This window comes from Panthera uncia, chromosome D2 (assembly GCF_023721935.1).
Source record: "Panthera uncia isolate 11264 chromosome D2, Puncia_PCG_1.0, whole genome shotgun sequence".
In the NCBI taxonomy this organism is placed as follows: Eukaryota; Metazoa; Chordata; class Mammalia; order Carnivora; family Felidae; genus Panthera; species Panthera uncia.
In genome coordinates, this window is record NC_064818.1 from 16,433,067 (window position 1) to 16,452,937 (window position 19,871).

General features: G+C 43.1%; 1 protein-coding gene across 3 annotated transcripts; it reads left to right on the forward strand.

Annotated features, from left to right (window-relative positions):
* The first annotated feature begins 7 nt into the window (after positions 1-7).
* EXOC8 (exocyst complex component 8) lies at positions 8-9,478 on the forward strand. 3 transcript variants are annotated; one of them, XM_049645010.1, is made up of 2 exons: positions 8-2,329; positions 8,219-9,478. In XM_049645010.1, the coding sequence occupies exon 1, from the start codon at positions 135-137 to the stop codon at positions 2,313-2,315; it is 2,181 nt and encodes a 726-aa protein (XP_049500967.1). In that variant the 5' UTR covers positions 8-134; the 3' UTR covers positions 2,316-2,329; positions 8,219-9,478. The 3 variants fall into 3 exon arrangements, 2 of the variants coding, with proteins under 2 accessions (XP_049500967.1, XP_049500966.1); XM_049645009.1 differs by having other exon boundaries at positions 8-2,325; XR_007460695.1 differs by having other exon boundaries at positions 9-5,598.
* Positions 9,479-19,871: the final 10,393 nt, after the last annotated feature.

Genomic DNA, 19,871 nt, shown 5'->3' on the forward strand with positions numbered 1-19,871 from the left:
CGGGCGCAGGCGTACTCGTCTCCCTTCCGTCCTGCTTCCTCAGCCCTGGAGCTCCGCGGGACTTGGGTGGGTCTCGACCGCGGCGGCACCCGCGGAGGCGGTAGTGACAGCGACTGCGTGAGACTCGGGGGGAAATGGCGATGGCGATGTCGGACAGTGGGGCGAGCCGTCTGCGGCGGCAGCTGGAATCGGGGGGTTTTGAGGCCCGGCTGTACGTGAAGCAGCTCTCGCAGCAGTCGGACGGGGACCGGGACCTGCAGGAGCACCGGCAGCGCATCCAGGCGCTGGCGGAGGAGACGGCGCAAAACCTGAAGCGCAACGTCTACCAGAACTACCGGCAGTTCATAGAGACTGCCCGCGAGATCTCCTACCTGGAGAGCGAGATGTATCAGCTCAGCCATCTGCTGACGGAGCAGAAGAGCAGCCTGGAGAGCATTCCGCTTACCCTGCTCCCGGCTGCCGCCGCCGCCGCCGGGGCCGCCGCGGCCTCTGGAGGAGAGGAAGGAGGAGGTGGCGCGGGGGGCCGAGACCACCTGCGGGGCCAGGCTGGCTTTTTTCCTACACCCGGGGGCGCCTCCCGCGACGGTGCGGGTCCGGGCGAGGAAGGGAAGCAGCGCACTCTTACCACCCTGCTTGAGAAGGTGGAAGGTTGCAGGCACCTGCTGGAGACGCCGGGGCAGTACCTGGTGTACAACGGGGATTTGGTGGAATACGAGGCGGACCACATGGCCCAACTGCAGCGGGTGCACGGCTTTCTCATGAACGACTGTTTGCTGGTGGCCACCTGGCTGCCTCAGAGGCGTGGGATGTATCGCTACAACGCCCTCTATCCCCTGGATGGTTTGGCCGTGGTCAATGTCAAGGACAACCCGCCCATGAAAGACATGTTCAAGCTGCTAATGTTTCCCGAGAGCCGTATTTTTCAGGCGGAAAATGCTAAAATCAAACGAGAGTGGCTGGAAGTGCTGGAGGAAACCAAGAGGGCCCTCAGTGAAAAAAGACGCAGGGAACAGGAGGAGGCAGCGGCCCCACGAGGGCCACCGCAGGTGCCTTCCAAGGCCAGTAACCCATTTGAGGACGAAGACGACGACGAACCAGCTGTTCCTGAGGTAGAAGAAGAGAAGGTGGACCTCTCAATGGAGTGGATCCAGGAGTTGCCTGAAGACCTGGATGTCTGTATCGCCCAGAGGGACTTTGAAGGGGCCGTTGACCTGCTGGACAAATTGAACCATTACCTGGAAGATAAGCCCAGCCCACCGCCTGTTAAAGAACTAAGGGCCAAAGTGGATGAGCGCATCCGACAGCTCACGGAGGTGCTAGTTTTTGAACTCTCCCCAGATCGTTCCCTGAGAGGTGGTCCCAAGGCTACTCGAAGGGCAGTTTCTCAACTAATCCGGCTTGGCCAGTGCACAAAGGCTTGTGAGCTGTTTTTGAGAAACAGGGCAGCAGCTGTGCATACCGCAATCCGCCAGCTTCGCATCGAGGGTGCCACTTTACTCTACATCCATAAGCTATGCCACGTCTTCTTTACGAGCCTTCTTGAGACTGCAAGGGAATTCGAGACGGATTTTGCAGGCACTGACAGTGGCTGCTACTCTGCCTTTGTGGTCTGGGCGAGATCAGCCATGGGCATGTTCGTGGATGCTTTTAGCAAGCAGGTGTTTGACAGTAAGGAGAGCCTCTCTACAGCGGCTGAGTGTGTCAAAGTGGCCAAGGAGCACTGTCAGCAACTGGGTGACATCGGACTGGACCTCACCTTCATCATCCATGCCCTTCTGGTGAAAGACATCCAAGGGGCCTTGCACAGTTACAAAGAAATTATCATCGAAGCCACTAAACATCGCAACTCTGAGGAGATGTGGAGGAGGATGAACTTGATGACTCCAGAGGCCCTGGGCAAGCTCAAAGAGGAGATGAAGAGTTGTGGGGTGAGGAACTTTGAGCAGTACACCGGGGACGACTGCTGGGTGAACCTGAGCTACACGGTGGTTGCTTTTACCAAACAGACCATGGGCTTCTTGGAAGAGGCACTGAAGCTGTATTTCCCCGAGCTGCACATGGTACTTTTGGAGAGCCTGGTGGAGATCATTTTGGTCGCTGTGCAGCATGTGGATTATAGCCTTCGGTGTGAGCAGGATCCAGAGAAAAAGGCCTTTATCAGACAGAATGCATCCTTTCTATATGAGACCGTCCTCCCCGTGGTGGAGAAAAGGTTTGAGGGAGGTGTGGGGAAACCTGCCAAGCAACTCCAGGACCTGAGGAACGCATCTAGACTTATTCGTGTGAACCCCGAAAGTACAACATCAGTGGTCTGATGCTCACGTCGTGGGTATATGTATACGTATATGTTGCTCATATATTATTTATATTTATATATTAAGTTGCATTAGCATATTCTTTATAGTCTCAAACACAGCTTAAAAATAAAAGATGCCCTCTCAAACAGAAATGCAGAATCAAAAGGAAAAAGAAAAGAAAGTTCCAATTAAGCCCCAATGACAAAACATTGGAATTGTTAAAATACATGCTTTCCTTTTAAGTTATGCTAAGAATATGTTGTCATACTGCAGCATTTCAGTGTATCCTTTGAGTCAAAACACACTTCCTTACAGTATATTTTATGCAGCACAGAGAAATCCTATCTAAAATACATAGGGTTTAAGTATGTTGTGAAGTTTCCCCGTTGACTAAAATGTTAGGTTTCTTAAAGAGTACAGTTCCATACAAAACACCCTGGTTCATATACTTCCCCACCTTAAAATGTGATTGAACAACTTTGGGAAAAGAAAGGAATTGAGAAGATTGGTTTTAGGGTACATTTTGGTCAAAAGAATTCCTTCTTAAAAGTGGCTAGTTTGTGGACTCCAGTACTTGGAACCTTCTAGAATACAAGGGGGAGCTTTCATAAAAACAGTTCAGCAAACATTTCCAACGTCATTTGAATGGCTGATTATTTTGAGCTGCTAATTAGCAGCTTTATGATACTTGATTTGGGAGCATTTACTTGAATCTTAAGGACTATGGTAAAAAACATTTTCAACATGTTCCTGAACTGTGTGAATTTCCAGCTGGAGCTTTTGTCTTTATCATATTAAAAAAATAAAAATGATTAAAGAAGCAGGACAGACTGAGGAACCTGGCAACCGCCAGTGATTTTTAGCTGCCTCCCCCGGTTTTTTCCGTGTAAATTATATAGTGGCTCAGACTTCATGCAAATGGGAGAAAAGTATACATGGAAATATTTATGTAGATTTCAGGTCTGGGTGGATGGGAAAAGAGAAAAAATCATATGCACACCCTATAGTGTTCTCAAGTATGACTGCTTTGAGCAGAGATCTGCTTTTGGGTTTTTTTGTAACAAAGTAGAGAACAAAAAAGTGAGACCGTGTGCCCAAAGCAAAGGGAGGAAACGAACTTTTGGTGACTCCTACTGCATGTTTCATGTTTTATATTTTCCTTTATTCTTAAAAGTGAATATAATGCTTCAGATTGTTTAGTGAAACAAAAATAGCTCAAGATATTTGAGCTTCCCAAGGTTTCTGAACTACTGTTTCTACTGTACCTTGAGCATATCTCTCATCCGTGGAGAGAAATTGTGCTCAGGTTCATTTTTCCACTAGCTTTCAGTTGTGATTCTTGTCCAAAAGTGCCATTTCTGATGCCACGGACTTCAAAAGGTCGTATTTTTTTCCTGAATTAAAATAGTGATATTAAGACTGGAAATTAGGTAAAACTTAAAATTGCTTCCAAGAGTGGCTTAGGGTTGCGAAGCTCCTTGACGTCATTACTCATTGGCAGAGGAGCCCTTTTATTTATTTTTAGCGATGCCTTTTAAGGGTGGAAAATTATCAGAGGTACAGATTTTCTTTGATTAATTTTTCACATACAGTTAGGATTTTCTAGATAACAAAAAAAAACAACTATAAATTGTCTTTTTTAAGATCACTGGAAACATGAATTTGATAAAAACTTTTACGATTACTTTGTGCAACTTACGGTTTCTAAAATTATATTGTGTGAAACACATAGCGTGTAAATATTTGATGTTGGGTCCAGGAAATGATACTTTGGAAGTCAAAACTTAAGGCATGAAGTTGTAAAAACTTAAATGTATATACTCAGATAATTCAAATGGTTGCGTCTTCATAGAACCGTTTGCTTTTTAAAACTGGAAGTACAGAATTTTCTTCTGGTAAAATCTGTGTGTTCCTTGATCAGAGTTATAGTTGTTGGTGATTCAATTACCGTGGGAAGTTGATCAAAGACCACCACCAGTGTTACAGTGTACCTTTGTGCCAAGACAGAGCCATTACATTGCATTCCCCAAAGTGGAGTCAGAGCTCTTCTCTAATTCTTGTTTCCTTAGATTCCCAAGTGCTAACAATGGAATGAAATTGTCCAAAAATACATAGTACGTGCTGTAATATACCACCGAAGAGTTGATTGCCTTTGCTTGTTTGCCTCAAACAGAACACTGTCGCTCGAGCTTGGAATCACAGACTTGATTGAATTCATTACTGTTGCAAAAAAGACACCCTGTGGTATTAAGTCTCTCTTTGATTAAAGCCTCATTGAATTTAAAGTGCTTAACACTCACTTTTCTTTAAAATACTACCTATAGTTAAATTATCGGCACTTGTATTTTGCAACTTGCTTACCTGGGATTGGGAATTTGGGGCTCGACATGTAGGATAAAATCAGTACATGTACATCTTGCTTATTGATATGCTGTGATACGAGGGAATCTGAAATGTTTTATCAAAATAAAGCTTAAAATTTTTCTTACGCTGGATAAAATTGGTATTACAATGTTATATCTCTCTTCTTTAATTAGGATTCAGTATTCTTACATTCTTGTTACTGAAATACTGTTTCATGAGCCCAGGTTTTGTTTTTTTTGGTTTATTTTTGTATATGGGGATGATAGGTAGGAAGCTGTTAGCTAATTGAAATAAGTGTTCTGCTTACTATCCGAATTGTGATCAAATCAGATCTGTTTTTGGGGGACTCTCTTGAGTGGGAAATTTCAGACACACAAAGTGTGAATTGGCTCTAAAAAGTGGGTTTGATGCCATCTGCACATCCTAAATGAAGGAAATATAATGTCGGCCATGTGACCCAGGACCTAGGAACATAAATGACAAGGGTCTGTTTTTTTAATACATACAGATCCTGCGGGAGCTTTCACATATGATTGATTTAAGAAGTAAAAGTATTTGTTGAATGCCGTGCCTCACATGGACCATAATGCGGGGTGGGGAGGACAAAATAAATTTGAGCATGCTTTCTCTGAAATGCTTGAGACTTGGAAAAAATAGAGAATAAAAAATTGGAAAAAAATAGGTTGGAAAGGAAATGAAATACACAACAGTGTGATGCAAATTACGTCAATTAAATGAGTGCAGACAGCGTTGCAAAAAACCCCAAAGCCCTGTGTGTTGTCATTTTCGTGCTCAGTAATTTCGTGGGAATACTGAGAAGGAAGAGGGCAGCATTGTTTTGAGAAGTTTGGAGAGTCCTCATGGATTTGTTGGCCTTGGAGCTGGCCCTTGAAGGATGGACAAGATTTAAATGCACAAAGGAAAAGGAAGAGCAAAGGTGAGCAGGGACACAGAAACGGGAGTACCTGAGGCACAGGCTAGGATGGGCTGCAGGGACACACGGAAGATGTTTCAAATATTGGAGGCAAGAAAGGTGGGGTCATTAATTCGTGCTTATTAAGAAAGCTTGAGCCCACGCAGAAAGGCGGGAGGTAAAAAGGGTCATTGCAACCAAGCCCGGTGACCCACTCACCAGAGGTGGCCACTCAGAAGAGTTTCTCGTACATTTTTTTCCCTCAGAAATTGGACTGGGGACACCTGGATGGCTCAGTCCGTTGAGCGTCCGACTTTGGCTCAGATCATGATCTCACGGTTCATTGAGTTCAAGTCCCACATAGGGCTCCTAGAAATAAATACTTTAAAAAAAAAAGAAAGAAAAAAGAAATTAGACTGTAGTATACATTACTGTTCCGTATCTTGCTTTTACTCACCAATTCAGTATTTTTAAGACTTTTACGTGAATACCTGTAGCTACACCTACTGGGTTTTGGGGTTTTTTTTTTTTTCCTGTGATTTAAACAGTATTCAGTCACATTGAATGGATTTATCATGATTTTGCATTTTCCAATTACAATACTTTGTTGGCTTCGGGTTTTTATGATTACAAAAACTCCTGAAAAAAGTTCCCTGTAGGTATATCTTTGCTTACATGCGTGAATATGTCTATAGGATGCATTTCTAGAAATTGCTCTACCAAACTCTACCTTAAATTTAGGCAAACATTGCTAAATTGCTCATTAGGCAAGTTGAACCATTTTACCTCGTCCCAACTATGTACAGTACCTGTCCACATTCATTCATCCAGTTTTAAATAATCAGATTATTCTTATTAGTAATACAATTTATTTATTTTTACTAATCCTATCTGTGAAAAACTAGTACCTAGTTTCGTTTGTAATTTTTATGAGTGAGGTGAGCAATTTCGTATTTTTTTAAGCTACCCGTTTATGTTCTTTGCCATTCTTAGATTATCTTTGTGTTACCATTTTGCCGGATTCTATTGAATACTTGGGAAATTCATGAGTACGAAATGCTATCAGTGTTTCCTACTGTCATTTATTTATCTACTTATGTAGTATAGTAAATTAAAAAATTTTTTTAATGTTTTTTTATTTTTGAGAAGGAGCACAGGTGGAGAGGCGCAGAGCGAGAGAAACCGAAGCAGGCTCTGTGCTGTCAGCGCAAAGCCGGATGTGGGGCTCGAACCCTCCAACCCGAGCCAAAGCCAGATGTTCAACCAACTGAGCCGCCGAGGCACCTTTGTAGTATAGTAAATTTTAATTGAACCCAGGTATACCTGGGTTTTTTTTCTTCTCTGTTTTCCATCAGGCTTAGAAAGACCTTACCAGTCAGATTCTTACCCTACCCAGATTCTAAAAATGTCATGTTTTTGCTCACTTTAATATTTGATTTTTTCCCACTTATAGTTCATTTTAAAGAATGATGTAAGAATCCCATTTTCCCACAATAAGCACGTTGTTTTCACAGTTTTGAATTGTCCTTTTTCCTCACTGACTAGAAGTGCCATTTTAATAATACATTACATTTGGGGGTGCCTGGGTGGCTCAGTCTGTTGGGCACCTGATTTCGGCTCAGGTCATGATCTTGTGGCTCGTGGGTTCGAGCCCACATTGGGCTCCGTGCAGACAGCAATGAGCCTGCTTTGGATCCTCTGTCCTCCTCTCTCTCTGTTCTCCCCTGATCGCTCTGTCTCCCTCTCAAAAATAAATAAACATTAAAAAGGAAAAAAAATATATTACATTTGTGCTAGGTGTGTATCTGAGTACATTTTTAGGCTCTGTATTCTGTCTCACTGATATTTCTATTTCTGTGCCATTATCAAGCTGTTTTAGTTACCTGTAGGTTTGTAGTATAATTTAGTAACGTGGCACTGGCCTCATTCTTCCCCTGTTTCACATACTTATTAGTCAAGTTGCATTTTGAATAATTTTATGATGTCCTCTACCACCCCCCCGAAAGAGTTGGCATTCTGATTGGAATCATATTGAGTCTGTAGGCTGATTTGTAGAGAATCGATATCTTTGTAATTTTGAACTGTATAATTCCTATTCAGGTATACAAGCAGTTATTCCATGTTTCAGTAGCATTTGCAAATTCTCTTCAGGTAGATCTTGCACGTTTCTTGGTGAGCTTATTTCTTGGTACTTCCTCTGTTAATGCTTTGGGAATGGAACATTTACCTCCATTATGTTTTCTGACTGTTTGTAGGTAGGAAACGTACTGTTTTTTAATTACAGATACTGCAACCAGTGCCTTAATTAAGTTATGAGTTTTAATAGTTTCCCAGTTGTTTCTTTGGAGTTTTCAAGTATATAATCACATCACCTGCAAATAAAGATCATTTTGCCTCATTTCAATTTTTACACATCTTATGTAGTTTTCTTAGTATCTGTATTAAGTTGAACATCCAGAACTAGGTTACATCACTCTTTTTGCTTGATATTCCTACCTAAGAATTAGGAATTATACTGGATGTGTATCTGGTAGGAGCGTTTTTCCTATTTGTCCATTGAAGCCTGACATTGGCTTTTGGTCATTATGTTAAGGAAGTGATTCCCTACTCTTGTTAACTAACAGTTGTTTTTATTTTTTTTTAGGTCCGGGATGCATTCTGAAATACCAAATGAATCTTAGCGTCTGCTGAGCTCATCGTGATTTTTCTTCTACGTCATATTAATTGGATAAGTTTTTAAAATCGATTTCCTAACACTGAACCACACTTACACCCTGTGAATTAATTCTATTTGGTTGCAATATATAATTGTTTTAATATACTGCCTGATTCTAATGAAGACTTCATTCACATTTTTGTATCGGTATCCATTAGCAATATCGGTCTATGATGGTGTGTGTGTGCTTTGTCATGCTTATGTCATTCATGAGGTGCGCGGGGCCTGATAATAATGATAATGAAATGATAAGACACATTCTCATTTCTTTCAGTCCCCAAACAGTGAGAATGAAAAATCAGACAGTGTGACACAGCTGGCTTGTAGCCCCTCAAATCAGAATTCGTCACTCTAAGCTTATAGGACAGTTAGAGCTCTTACAAAAAGAGATAAGGAGGCGTTCCATTGACCCTCCTCTCCATTCCATTTTACTCTTTAACAGAGTTGTACGGGACATGCAAGATACATGTATGTTAAATATATTCCCATTATGTTGAGAAACACATGTATGTTTTAATCTCACACCACACATACAGAATATTTGCATTTCATTTTTTCTCATCGGCTTCCCTAGAGCAGTGTTGGGCATAACATAGACACTTGATAAATGCTGATTAATGAATATTATTGACTGGATGATTCGAATAACTAATGACAGTTCTCGGTTATGAAGGTCCTAGTTTGCACCGGGCCCTTTCCAGGCATTATCTCATTTGACCCTCACAGTAACTCTGGAAGATAGCAATTGTTCTAGTCCTTGTCCAGCTAAGGAAAGAGACAGAGAGGTTGCTGTTTGGCCAAAGCATCTCCCCACTGAGCATGAGAGGCAGTGCTCAAGGCCAGGTCTGTTCAACGCCAAAGCAACATTCTCTACACTCCACCTTTAACCCTACCACTACTAATACACAGAATTCTTTCAAATTGGTGTTTCTTTGTACATTTTCTGAAGATGAAATTTTCTTGTCATGTGGCTCCATCAATAAGAATCAGAATATTTAGGGCATCTGGGTGGTTCAGTTAGTAGTTAAGCGTCTGATCCTTGACTTCAGCTCAAGTCATGATCTCACAGTTCATGAGATCAAGTCCCACGTCGGGCTCTGCACTGACAGCACAGAGCCTGCCTGGGATTCTCCCCCGCTCACACGTGCTCTCTCTCTGTCTCTCTATATATATCAAAATAAATAAACATTTTAAAAAAGAGAATCAAAATATTTGACATGGAAAAAATTCAAGTATGATAAACAACATGCAAACCTTCCTTTGGAAAACCATTTATCCATGATTACAGCACCTTTAACAGGTTATTTTATCTAATCTTCACATCAGTCTCTGAAGGCATTAAGGTTTTGTGAAGTTAAGTAATTTGCAAGTAATTCAGCCTGTAAAGAGTTCCCATAAGTAGCCTAGATGGGATTTGAACTCAGACAGACTTTCTTCTAGGGCTGGCTTCTGAGCCAGTAGGCTAGATTATTGGATTTTGTCTGATGGTTGACATCTCACTAGTATAGATCACTCTTTATTTCAAAGGTTTATCCATTTACAGTTGTAAGTATTCTGTTAAAGTTAATGGTGTTTTGACAGAGGATATCATAATTTATAATTTCCTTAAAGTGGCAGATTTGAGTTAATGAGATAGATAGAACCAGATTATTTGCATTAGCACCAATTTGGGTTTTTTTAAAGATATTTTATTTCTTTGTTTATTAAGTAATCTCTATGCCCAATGTGGGACTCAAACTCATGACCCCAAGATCGAGTCACATGCTGCACCAACTGAGCCAGCCAGGCGCCCCATTAACACTGATGTGTACATTATTGAATTCTTTGCAATTGGCAAAATTAAACAGTCTCAAACTTGAAGAAATTTCACTGGGCATGAAGATACATATCACTTAGCTGTTTAGATGAACCTTCTAAACAGGTGAGTAGGTGTCATTTAAGTAGGAAAGTTGCAGGACAAGAGCTTATGTCTTAAATGTCACATTTGATTACTTTTACCTAATATGTTGACTTACCCTCTCTAGCTAAACATGTCCCTCAAAGTTACAGGATCCACGCCAATGTTGAAGTGTCTCTAAAATATTTGTGTGTGTAGCCTCAGCCATTGCTAGGGGGAATTTCAGTAAACTGGGTCACTGGCACTTTGGCGATATTTACAGATTGGAAATAATTACAGAGCTATGGGGCACCTGGGTGGCTCAGTCGGATGAGCATCCAACTTCAGCTCAGGTCATAATCTCATGGTTCATGAGTTCGAGCCCCACGTCAGGCTCTCTGCTGTCAGCACAGAGCCTGCTTCAGATCCTCTGTCCCCCTCTCTCTGACCCACCCCCCGCCTCAAAAATAAATAAAACATTTTAAAAAATACAGAACTATACAAACCATTTGACCCTACGATCCATTTCTGGAGATTTATTCTACAAAAATATTAGCATACTTCCTAAATTAAATTTACTCCGTAAACTTATGTGATTTACGAATCAGATATTTTTAAGTTTATTTATTTTGAGAGGGAGCCAGCAGGGGAGGGGCAGAGAGAGAGGGAGAGAGAGGGAATCTCAAGCAGGCTCCACACAGTTGGCACAGAGCCCAAGTCAGGGCTCAATGCCACGAACTGTGAGATCATGACCTGAGCCAAAACCACGAGTCAGAGGCTAAACCAGAGCCACCCAGGCCCCTGGAAATAAGTTTGTAAGAACACTTCCAGTTTCCGGTTTTGCATGTAAGCCCAGAAGTCTCCCTCTGTCCTGATAAGTAAAAGCTGAAGAGACTGAAAAAGCAGCCAGTCTTCTTGGATCCACAAGTAGGGGTGGGGGTGGGGCACAGGTGGGGTCCGCCCCCAGACTGAAGAGACCAGTTGGCAGATATAGGATGTCTTATCTTACTAGAGCAGAAAGAAGTTTAGGGTAGAAACCAGTGCTGGGGCAGAGAAATCTGAACGCTCACTGGAGGCTCAGTGCCCAAAACTCTGAGAGTTAACTCCAGGGGGACCCCCACTGATGAGGGAAACAAAGGCAAGAAAAATGTCATTTAAATCAAATGCCCTTACAGCCTGCAGCCCACTGATAGATGTCAGTGTAATACTCCCCAAGACGTTCATGGCTGCCTTAATGCTTAATGTTGACACTTCCTTAAAAACTAAAAGCAACCTTACCTTGACAATAGCTAAATCTTCAGGGTCCTGGGAGACCCTGCTTTCAGCATCCAAAAACTCCTTGGAGACCTCCGTTATCTATACGTCCCTCCCCTCCCTCCACAAACTTAAAAGTATATAATCAGTCATTCCTCACAACCCCAGTGCAACTCTTTCTGCCTACGGTCCTGTCCCCGTGCTTTAATAAAATCACCTTTTTGCACTAAAGTAGTCTCAAGAATTCTTTCTTAGCTCGCGAACCCCACTTCAAATTTCATCACTCACCATATTGTGAAATATACCTCCTTCTAGGTTCTCCTAGTATCAGAGGAAAATCCCCAGAGGCTTCCAGCAGGGGGCAGGGCAAGGTACTTCCTGAAAGAGGATTGAGCACTCTTTTTCTTAACAAGGCCCGCCCTCAGGGGAGACTAGTTAACCAGAGCCTAACCTACTGGGGTATCATCAGAGCCTAGCTGACTGGGGAAGGGAATACCCAACCCCAGCCCACTCTAGCCAGCCTGTCCCACCCGAGGGGGGCGAAAACAGCTGAGAAACACTCCTGAAATTCACTAAAGACAGACCTCCTCATTGGATAGTACAGCCCTGCTCCCCCGCCCTCACCATATCACTAAAGGCCTATTTACAGCAGTTCCTTTCTTCCCTGGGAACCCCATGTGCAGCCACCAAGAAAAAAATGACAAGGCATCCCAAAAGGCAAAAACAGAATTTCTTTGAAGAGACAGAGCAAGCATCAGAACCAGACATGACAGGGTCCGTTGAATTGAAAACAGACTGGGAATTGAAAACAACCATGATTAAAATGCTAAGGCCCCTAACGGATAAAGAAAACAGCCCGCAAGAACAGATGGGCAGCAGTAATGCAGAGATGGAAATCTTAAGAAAGAACCAAAAAAAAAAAAATGCTAGATATAAAAGCAACTCACAAAAGCCCACATCGTAGTGGAAATGAAGAGTGCCTTTGATGGGCCTCTTAGTAGACTGGACCTGGTTGGGGAAAGCTTCAGGATGTATCAACAGAATGCTTGAAAACCGAAAAGCAAGGAAAACAAAGACTGAAAACCAACCAAACAAACACAGAACAGAATATCCAAGGACTGAGGAACAACTGTAAGAAGTGTAACAGGGGCCCCTGGGTGGCTCAGTCGATTAAGCATCTGACTCTTGATTTTGGCTCATGGGTCCTGGGATCGAGCTGACAGCACGGAGCCGGCCTGGGATTGTCTCTCTCCCCTCCCCTACTCATGCTTTCTCTCTCTCTCAAAACAAATAAACATTAAAAACAAAGTGTAACATATCATAATGAGAATACCAGAAGGAAAAGAAGAAGGAAGAAACACAGAATATTTGAACGGGTTTCGCTGAAGCAGTGTTTGTATCAGCAAAGGAATGGAGACTACCCAGAACCGTATCAAACTTCAGTGCGCATGCACAGTGTAATACCATGCAGCTTAAAAAGGAATGCCCTCTCCAGGTACCGAGGTGGAAACATGTCTTAAGTAAGTTGTTAAGAGGGGTGGCTGGCTGGCTCAGTGGGCAGAGCGTATGACTCTTCATCTTGGGGTCATGAGTTCAAGCCCCATGTTGGGTATAGAGATTACTTAAAAAAGATTTCTTAAAACAGGGGTGCCTGGGTGGCTCAGTCAGTTGAGCATCCTACTCTTGGTTTCGGCTCAGGTCACGATCCCAGGGTCGTGGAATCGAGCCCCATGTCAGGCTTTGCACTGAGTATGGAATCTACTTGGGATTCTGTCTCTCTCTCTCTGCCTCTGCCCCTCTCCCCCACTTATGCCCCCACTTATGCTCTCTCTCTCTCTCTAAAATAAATAATAATAATAAATCAATTACTTAATTAAATAAAAATATGTTGTTAAGTATAAGACAACATACAGAATAATCCTACAGTGTGCTGCTTTAGGAGTAAAAAAGGAGAAAATACAGTTGTATATTTGCAGAGAAATTCTGAAGGGGTCTGGGCAGCTAGAACTGAGTAGATGGAGACAGGGATAGAGATGCACTGTAGATTGGTTTTGTTTCGTTTTGTTTTAGTACTTGAATGTATCACCTTTTCAAACCATTAAATAAGAAAAAGAAAATTAAGTACATGATGTTAAAAATTAGATCCACTCTCTGTTCTGTGCTACATCTTTCCAGCACTTTTGTTCTATACATTATGTGTGAGGTCTAAGGATACTTATTATTTTTTTAAATGTTTATTTATATTTAGAGAGAGAGAGAGAGAGAGACAGAGCACAAGCGGGGGAGGGGCAGAGGGAGAAGGAGACACGGAATCTGAAGCAGGCTCCAGGCTCCGAGCTGTCAGCACAGATCCCGACGCGGGGCTTGAACCCACAAACTGTGAGATCATGACCTGAGCCGAAGTCGGATGCTCAACCGACTGAGCCCCCGCTAAGGATACTTATTTTTAAAGACTTTTTATTTTGAATTTTTCAACACATAGACAGTAACAGAGCAGTGTAAAGAATCCCTGTGTCCTCGTTACCAAGCTTCAAAAATTGTCAACATTTGGCCAGTGTTGTTTCACCTATACCCAACAGCTCCCCCCACCCCACCCCATCTCCACTGGTTGTTGTTAATTATTATTATTACTTACAGTTTTGCTGGAGATAAGCTTTGAACGCACTGGAATGCATAAATCTTGGCTCGAAAATTTGGAAAAATGGTTGTGCGGATGTAACAACTCCCCAGTAAAGATGTAAAACGTTTGTGTTTTCCCACGTGGCGATGGCGTTACCTTTCCTGTGTGGAGCACTGTGCTTGTTCTTGCCCTTACCTCAGGTTCTTTTTCTGGAAAAGAAAACCAAGTATGTTTTCAAACATACTTGAGATTAGTAACACTTAGACCCCGTTGCTTGGAGCTCGAAGGTCTCAGTCAGGTACGCTGGGGAGGATGTTAGGAGAATCTGGGGTGGGTGATTCTGGTCTTTCTCTAAGAGATGAAACATCTAAGGTTGGACTGTCCAATATGTAGTCACTTAGCCACATGTGGCTGTTTAAATAAAAATTATCAAAGGACGCCTGGGTGGCTCAGTTGGTTGAGCGTCTGACTCTTGATTTAGGCTCAGGTCATGATCTCACAGTTTTGTGAGTTTGAGCCCCACGTTGGGTTCTACGCTGACGACAAGGAGCCTGCTTGGGATCCTATCTCTCTCCCTCTCTCTCTGCCCCTCAGCCTCTCATTCTCTCCCTGTCTCTCTCAGAATAAATAAACTTTAAAAATACATACAAATTATCTAGGGGCGTCTGGGTGGCTCAGTCAGTTAAGCCTCCGACTTCAGCTCAGGTCATGATCTCATGGTTCGTGAGTTCGAGCCCCCTGTCGGGCTCTGTGCTGACAGCTCAGAGCCTGGAGCCTCCTTCGGATTCTGTGTCTCCCTCTCTCTCTGCCTCTCCCCCACTCTCACTGTGTGTCTCTCTCAAAAATAAACATTAAAAAATATAAATATATATATATATGTATATATATATATATACTATTAATAATAATAACAATAAACTCAGTTTCTTGGATATACTAACCACATTACTAGAGCTAAGGAGTCACAGATGGCTAGTGTATACCCTATCGGACTATGCAGTTATAAAACACCTCCATCATTACAGAATATTCTACTGGACAGCGCTGATCTAGGGCACGAATGAGGGGTGAGAGGGACAGAGAGGGATGGGGGGGAGAGAGGGACAGAGAGAGGGAAAGAGAGGGAGGTGGGGGGGGACAGAGAGGGATAGAGAGGGAGGGGGGAGAGAGGGACAGAGAGAGGGAAAAAGAGGGAGGTGGGGGGGACAGAGAGGGATAGAGAGAGGGAGGGAGGGAGGGACAGAGAGAGGGAGGGAGACAGAGAGAGAGGGACAGAGGGGAGAGAGGAAGGGAGGGAGGGGGGACAGAGACGGGGCCTAGCGGGGTGGGAGGTGGGTCGGGCACTGACGGGAAAGCCATGGGCAGCCAGAAGCCCTAGCTGCCTCACCTGAGAACCTGAGGCTCCCAGTCCAGGGCTGTTCCGTCCCCAGCAGGGTCCTAGGGCTTCTGGAGTCACGCCATCCCCCATGGCCTGGCGGTGTCGCTGCCCCAGCTCTGGGCCTTTGCCTGGGTTCCGGCTGCTCTGGCCATTAGCCCCCTGACCCGAGATTTTTGTTTTGTCTTGTTTTTCACAGAAACAAGAATTGGACTTTATAGTCTTGTTAGTCCATGATTCTTTCACAAAATTCATGTGAATGGAACCGGGAGATGATTTACTCCCTCGTGTCGCTGACCTTCCACAGGGCCCACTTCCCTTGTTGATGAAAAGGGTGTAATCCTCACACGACCCTCTGCACACTCGTCCCAAGCACACGAAGAGTTAATGTTTTGGGGCACCTGGTGGCTCGGTCGGTGGAGAATCCGACTCTTGGTTTGGGTTCAGGTCGTTTCCCCAGGGTTGTGGGATCGAGTCCTGTGCGGGGCTCTGCAATGAGAGGGTGGAGCCTGCTTGGGATTCTCTCTCTGTCTCTCTCTCTCTCCTTCTGACCCTTCCCCTGCTTGCACGCACTCTCTCTCTCTCTCTCTCTCTCTCTCTCTCTCAAAAAAAAAAAAAAAAAAAAAAAAAAAAAAAAAAAAAAAAAAAAAAAGAGCTAATGTCTGGAAGGCACTTCTAGAAGTGCCTGGCACACAGTAAGTGCCCGGTAAGTGTTACTCAAATAGAACAAGTAAGTCGCAAGTCTTCCCTCTGCAGGGGACACAGCCAGCCCGTCAAGGCCTGACATGAGCCCAAGGTCCCCCGGCTCCCCACCTGCTTCCCCCAAATTAAGCTCCTCAGTTCAGACGCTGTTGCACAAGACAAGGAGTGTGCTGGGTGAAAGTCACCTTCGGTTTTTTGAGCATAACATTACCTTCCGTTTTAATAAGCGATTTTTACACTTAAAAAAAATGTTGATTTATTTTTGAAGGAGAGAGAGACAGCGTGTGAATGGGGAAGGGGCAGAGAGCGAGGGAGACACAGAATCCGAAACAGGCTCCAGGCTCCGAGCGGTCAGCACACAGCCTGATGCGGGGCTCGAACTCACAAACTATGAGATCATGACCTGAGCTGCAGTCGGAGGCTTAACTGACTGAGCCACCCAGGCACCCCTAAGCTTTTTTCTTTTTTTCTTTCCTTTTTTTTTTTTTCAAAGTAGGCGATTGAGAGAAATCTGGCAAAAACGTCGCAGGCGTGCGCTGAAAGTTACCTGACTTAGGAGATCCAAACCTTAACCTGCAGGAGACGAAGCCAACCAGTGTGCGCCAGGGAACCCAGCCCCGGAACCCTAGCGAGGCTCAGGAGAGGCAGGAGCGTGAGGACGAGCCTGGGAACCTGTGAGAGAAGCAGTTAGAGTCCTAGAAAGCCCGCCCACCTCGCCCCTCCCAGCAGCGGTTCCTCATCCTCCGGGTTAGAGACTTACTTTCTGAAGAGGTTAAACCAACGAGACCCTAGTCCTAGATTCACCGAGCACACCGGGGCCGGGTGTTGTGAAAGCATATACGCTGGAGGAGACCCCCAGGCTCCCGGATGCTAGGAGACCAAAGGATTCCTCTCTGGAGAAACGAGGGCTGCCGATCAGCTCAGTCCCGTCTCACTCCTAAATGTGGATAGATAGGCAGAGGTCGCTAGGCATCTGGGGAAATCTCATTAAGATGGTAGTGTGTCCCTCAAACAAAGACAGGGGGTTAGCAAATTAGAAGCCAGGGGGTCCTAAAATAAAATAATATGACTTTTAGCTGTAAAGAGTAGAGGAAACAGAAGGAAGATAGTTATAAAAGAAATAATACAAGGACATTCCCTAGCACTGAAGAACACGCATCTATTAAAAAGGTCCACTGAGGGACCAGGATAAAGAATTTAAAAACATTGACAACAAATCAACAAAATGAAAAGGCAACCTACTGAACAGGAGAAAAGATTTGCAAATCACACATCTGATAAGGAGTTAGTATCCAAAATATGTAAAGAACTCATACAACTCCGTAGCCAAAAAAACAATCCAATTAAAAAATGGGCAGAGGCTCTGAACAGATATTTTTCCAAAGAGGACGTCCAGATGGCCAACAAGTACACGAAAAGGTGCTCAGTCTCACTCATCCTCAGGGAGACGCAAATTAAAATCACACTGAGATATCACCTCACATCTGTTAGAATGGCTAAGAAGGTTAGGTGTCTTCAAAAAGACAAGAAATAAATGTTGGTGAGGATGTGGAGAAAAGGGAATCTTCGTGCACCGTTGGTAGGGATGTAAATTGGTGCAGCCGCTGTGGAAAACAGTATGGAGGTTCCTCAAAATATTAAAAATAGAATTACCATATTATCTAGTAATTCCACTTATGGGAATTTATCCAAAAGAAATGAAAAGATACCTGCACCCCCATTTCACTGCAGCATTATTTACAACAGCCAAGACATGGAAGCAACCAAAGTGTCCATTCATGAATGAATGGATAAAAAGGTTTGGTTCATGCACATGAAATATTATTCAGCCATGAAAAAGAAGAAAACTTTGCCATTTGCAACCACATGGATAGAAGTTGAGGGCATTATGCTAAATAAAATAAGGCAGACAGAAAAATATAAATACTGTATGATTTCACTTATAGGTAGAATCAAAGAAACCACCCCTCCTAAAAACATCGACAACAAAAATCAGTTAGTTCATGGATACAGAGAAGAGATTGGTGGTTCTCTGAAAGGGGTTTGGAGATGCATGAAATAGGTGAAAGCAGTCTATAGGTATAGATTTCCAGTTATGAAACGAGTAAGTCAGGAAGATGTAATGCACAGCATAGTGACTTTAGTTAATACTGTATTGCATATTTGAAAGTAGATAGATTTGATCTTGAAAGTTCTCATCACAAGAAAAAAAGCTTTTAGAACTATGTGTGGTGACAGATATTAGCTGAACTTAATTGTGATCATTTTGTAATATATACAGATATCAAATCATTACCTTGTACGCCTGAAACTAATATACTGTAATGTCAGTTATATCTCAATTTAAAAAAAAAGTGGAAGAGGAATATGGAAGAGAAAAACAAGAGGATGTAGAATGAGGCCTCCACCTGACATTGCTGGATTTGAAGAAGCCCCAAGCCAAGGAATGAAGGGAGCCTCTAGGAGCTGGGAGAGGCAAGGATACTGATTCTCCTACTAGAGCCTCTGGATCAAGAGGACACCTTGATTTTATCCTAGCAAGATTCCTTTCAGATTTCTGACCTTGTCAACTGTAAGATCATAAATTTGTCTAAGCCACAAAAACAAAACAAAACAAAACATAAAACACAACAAAGCACATCACCCGAAATTTCAGAAAGTATAAAAAACAGATCCTAAAAACTTCCTGAGAAGGCAAATAGTTTGTATTCAGGAATCAGAATGTTCTTTTGACTTCAGAGAAAAATAACTTTAGAAACTAGAAGACAATGGAGAAATATGCTTTTCAAAATTTTCGTGGAAAATTATTTCTAAACTAGAATTTCTATACCCAGCTAAATTGTCAGACAACTGTGGGTGGAAAAAAGACAAGGTGATGTCTATAACATTAATCCCTCCTACAGCTGGAAGATAGGCTTCACTAGAATTGATAAACAAAAAGGAATAAATGGGACCCCAAAGAGGGGAATCCAACACAGAAAAGTGAAGGGAATTGTCAAGAGAACAGTGAAGGGAAATCCCAGGTTGACAGCTGTGCAGCAGGTCCAGAGACGGCTCTAGAAAAAAATGATGCTTGAATCTATTTTTTTAAAAGTCTATTTATTATTATGAGAGAGTGCACATATGCGTGCATGGTGGGGAAAGGTGGAGAGAGAGAGAATCCCAAGCAGGTTCCATGCTGTCGGTGCAGAGCCTGAAGCAGAGCTAGATCCTATGGACCGTGAGGTCACGACCTGAGCTGAAATCAAATTGATGCTCAACCGACTGAGCCACTCAGCTGCCTAGATGTTTGAATTTGTCGATGGGAGATTTGTGCTTCTGTCAGAGTTGGTAATTTAGAAAAAAAGAAAGAAAGAAAGAAAGGAAAGGAATGAACAAAGTCAAACAAGACATCAAAATCTACTTTCTACCCTACATTGAATGTTCCCATTCTATTAATGGAAGAAGAGATGTAGGGAAAAGTTGTGATTTCCAGCACCGCTCAGCTGAACTTGGAACATGACAGGTGTCTGTGGATGAGGTACTGGGGCAGCGCACAGCATGATGCTGTTGGGCTGAGCAGCTGGGCTGAGGCACAAGCATCTGCAGCCACAGAAACCACCTGAAAGCATCCAATCTCATCTTCTTTGAGAAGACAACTAGGGTTTGTCCCTGTCAGTAGTAGAAGATAATAAGTAGATAGATAAAGATAAGTAGAAGTGTAATAAGATTACACTTATTGCCAAAGACTGTTTCAAATGTGCTACCGGCATTT

Coding starts and splice junctions, on each gene's coding strand:
- EXOC8 (XM_049645010.1), top strand. CDS start 135: ATGGCGATGGCGATGTCGGACAGTGGGGCGAGCCGTCTGCGGCGGCAG.